General features: G+C 52.6%; 1 protein-coding gene across 1 annotated transcript; it reads left to right on the forward strand.

Moving 5' to 3' along the window:
- The first annotated feature begins 286 nt into the window (after positions 1-286).
- Positions 287-2,160, forward strand: LOC100903699 (uncharacterized). Its single transcript, XM_029111372.1, has one exon. It carries the CDS (start codon positions 382-384, stop codon positions 2,158-2,160), a length of 1,779 nt encoding a protein of 592 aa, XP_028967205.1. The 5' UTR covers positions 287-381.
- The last annotated feature ends 803 nt before the right edge of the window (positions 2,161-2,963 follow it).

Raw genomic sequence — 2,963 nt, forward strand, 5'->3', positions numbered from 1 at the left:
CAATCGGTCAGCGTGCCAGAAGCCTGCCCGGAGGAGATCGACGACATTCGTCCCTTGGGAGATTTCGTGGCACTTGTCGGTGAACGCCATCAACTCAATTCATGGCGGCGTGTACTCACAAGATCCGAGGCTGAGCCTTGAGTGATGTCATTGCGAGCGACAGGATATCTAGTGAAGAGAGAAAAGACGATCGTCTTGGCGTGATCTAGCCAGAGTGAGACGAAGGATACGTGGTGACCTCGTTCGGACAGCAATCTTCGGCCAGGATATCTGCGGCGTCAAAGCACATGCCTAGCTCGGTTCTCACTCTGCGAGTGGACATTCTCAAGCTCTGAGGGGTGAAGAACAAGCGGAAAAGCGAACGACCCGGAGGAACATATAATGGCTACGACTCCGATCTGTCGTTGTCGCGTCCTGTACCTGGGCTCGGCCGTCCCACACGTGACGAAAGACGGTCTTCAAGGCATTCAAGAACCTCTGAGAGATCTGTACCCGGAGGCCGGGCCCCTTTCGGCCCGCGGCATAGATTCTTGGCTTTCGGTATGGAGCAATGGCTTGCTCCTGGAGAACGTAGACGAGTCTCAGCGTCAGCACACGCGTTTCTTCCCCATTGAAACGCTCCACTATTGTGCGGCAGTACGCTACGTGATCGTGCCAAATATGCAAGGAGGTCGGGCCGTAGAGAAATTCCTGCCTCTCGACAGTCCATTCGCGAGACACGCCGGTCCATCCCAGCCGCCCGTGTTCGCCTGCATACTGCGTAGAACCACGGGCATCAAAGTTCTCGAATGCCACGCGTTCATCTGCAAAAAAGAGCAGGCAGCCAATGCCCTCGTCAGATGCTGTTTCCACGCTTACGCCGATTGTACGTACGCTAAACAAATGGAAGAGAATCCGTACGCATCGCTGGCGCCCCGTAGGTCAAAAAGCGCGATGGGCTTAGAGAAAAGCGGCCACGGATCAGACCAATCATGGAGAAATTCCACGTCTGACACACCGAACGAAGACAGCATCCTGCTGGACGACGAAACCGACACCGACGATATTTCGAATAACTACAAAGTGTGGAACGGTCCGTCGCCCCGGGACGTTGTATACTCGCCGCCGACGGAAACAGGTGCATTCAACACGGGAACTCTACGGTCTATCCATAGTACGGCCTCTCGGCGACCCCGTCAGCTGGCTCAGCCTACAAGTGCCCCACCTCCGCCTCCTTTGCCACCGCCCATGTTACCTCCAATGGAGCGTGGAGGTGGTGGTGCTGGTTTCCCTCATCCGGTCGGAGTCGGTTTGTCTCCACATCAAGGTGTAGCGCCCATGATGGGAATAGCTCCGCCAATTTCGAAGAAAGAGCTCCATACGCTGAAAAAGCTCAAAGCAAAAGATAAGAGTCGTAAGAAGTCGGGCAAAGATCTTCAATCGAACGGCAACGTGTACCCAGTCTATCCAATGATAGCGTATCCACCTCCATCTCAGCATCACGCGATGTACGGAGGACGTCGCGGACCACCTCTCTTCCCTTACGAAGAACCGGTTTATCTACCGAACATGCGACCAATTAGTCCTGTTGCTTCCTATCAACCAGGTGGATTCCCTCACGAGCAATATTTCATGCAATACGGTACAGTTCCACGACCTGCGACAGCACATGGAACTCGTCCGTCGAGCCGGGCGTACAAGAAGCAACCCGCGTCAACGGGTCTACAACAGCAGCAGCAGCAACAACAGCAACAACTCCATAATAATCATCATCATCATCATCATCACCACCACAATACTTCTAGTTCAGCGGAAAGCTCTCCATTCAATACAGGCATCTACCGGAAGAAAGGCCATTTGAACGAACGAGCGTTCAGTCATTCGATCCGACAGGAGCACCGGTCTCGGAGCAACTCGGTCGCTGCCTTGGACTTCGATGTTGAGGACGTCGGCGACGGTATGCAGGCGATGGATTTGGGTCCGCCGCCTCCTCCTCCGCCAGCCGGTCACCCTGTGGCCAACGGTAATGGTTATGGGCCTCAGAACGGTTATGGACAGGTGTATGGACATGCGCTCGTTGAAGCGGATTCGAGAACAATTGAAAAGAAAACACAGAAGAAGAAAGACAAGAAGGCCGCTAAAGAAAAAGATGAATCCCCCCCCCCTCCCCCCGATGATTAAACCTTCCCTCGATCCGAGTACGCGGTCTCAGAGAAAAAGTCCAACATGTGGATTGTTAAGGCCCGTCCTATACATTCTGCGCTCGGAGAGGGACGTCGGGGAAGAATAAGTTATGAGAACGGTCTCCGATTCAGCCGTTTATAACTGTGCAATGTGCCACTAACCACCTTTTAGCGGAGAATTATAAGGAAGAAAGTGTCCCTGCTGCTCCTGCCGCCGTGGCGACACTTAGTGGAGCTGCGCGCATTCGCGGAGCAGCAACAGCGGGGGCGACAGCGGTGATACCTTCGGGGAAGACGAGGGCAACATCGGATTGGTAATTTGCTCAAACTTTCGATGATTTGGTAATGCCTTAATGACGAGACTCGGGACTGACGGAGCGTAGCGTCCGACGCATCAATGCTGTTGTTTTTGTTGTTGCTTCTGCTGCAAAAATCAAGAGTTCGATAATAAAAGCATATAATGACGAGAAGAGAAGTCACTTGCTGACGGAGCCCGACTACTCCAGTCAAGAGCGCTAACTCGGCTCATACCCGACTTGCACAACCTGATACTTGCTCAAAGTTACGCAAAAAAGTGCGTCCTCGGACGCTGATAAAAGATATCTTTGAATTGGTAAACGTTTCGACGAGCGGTTCTTTTTCTATCAACACTCACACAAACACTCACGCTCACATTCGCTCACCAAGAAACCTGCTGCTACCGACTCCTGCGGAGGGACTATTCGGATTTGGTAACTACGTTTTGCAAGGCAGACACCATTGTTCAGCGTATTTTTTTCTTTGATCGGTTGGTTTCTTTTG

This window comes from Galendromus occidentalis, unplaced genomic scaffold (genome assembly GCF_000255335.2).
Source record: "Galendromus occidentalis unplaced genomic scaffold, Mocc_1.1 scf7180000077436, whole genome shotgun sequence".
NCBI lineage: Eukaryota > Metazoa > Arthropoda > Arachnida > Mesostigmata > Phytoseiidae > Galendromus > Galendromus occidentalis.

Coding starts and splice junctions, on each gene's coding strand:
- LOC100903699 (XM_029111372.1), top strand. CDS start 382: ATGGCTACGACTCCGATCTGTCGTTGTCGCGTCCTGTACCTGGGCTCG.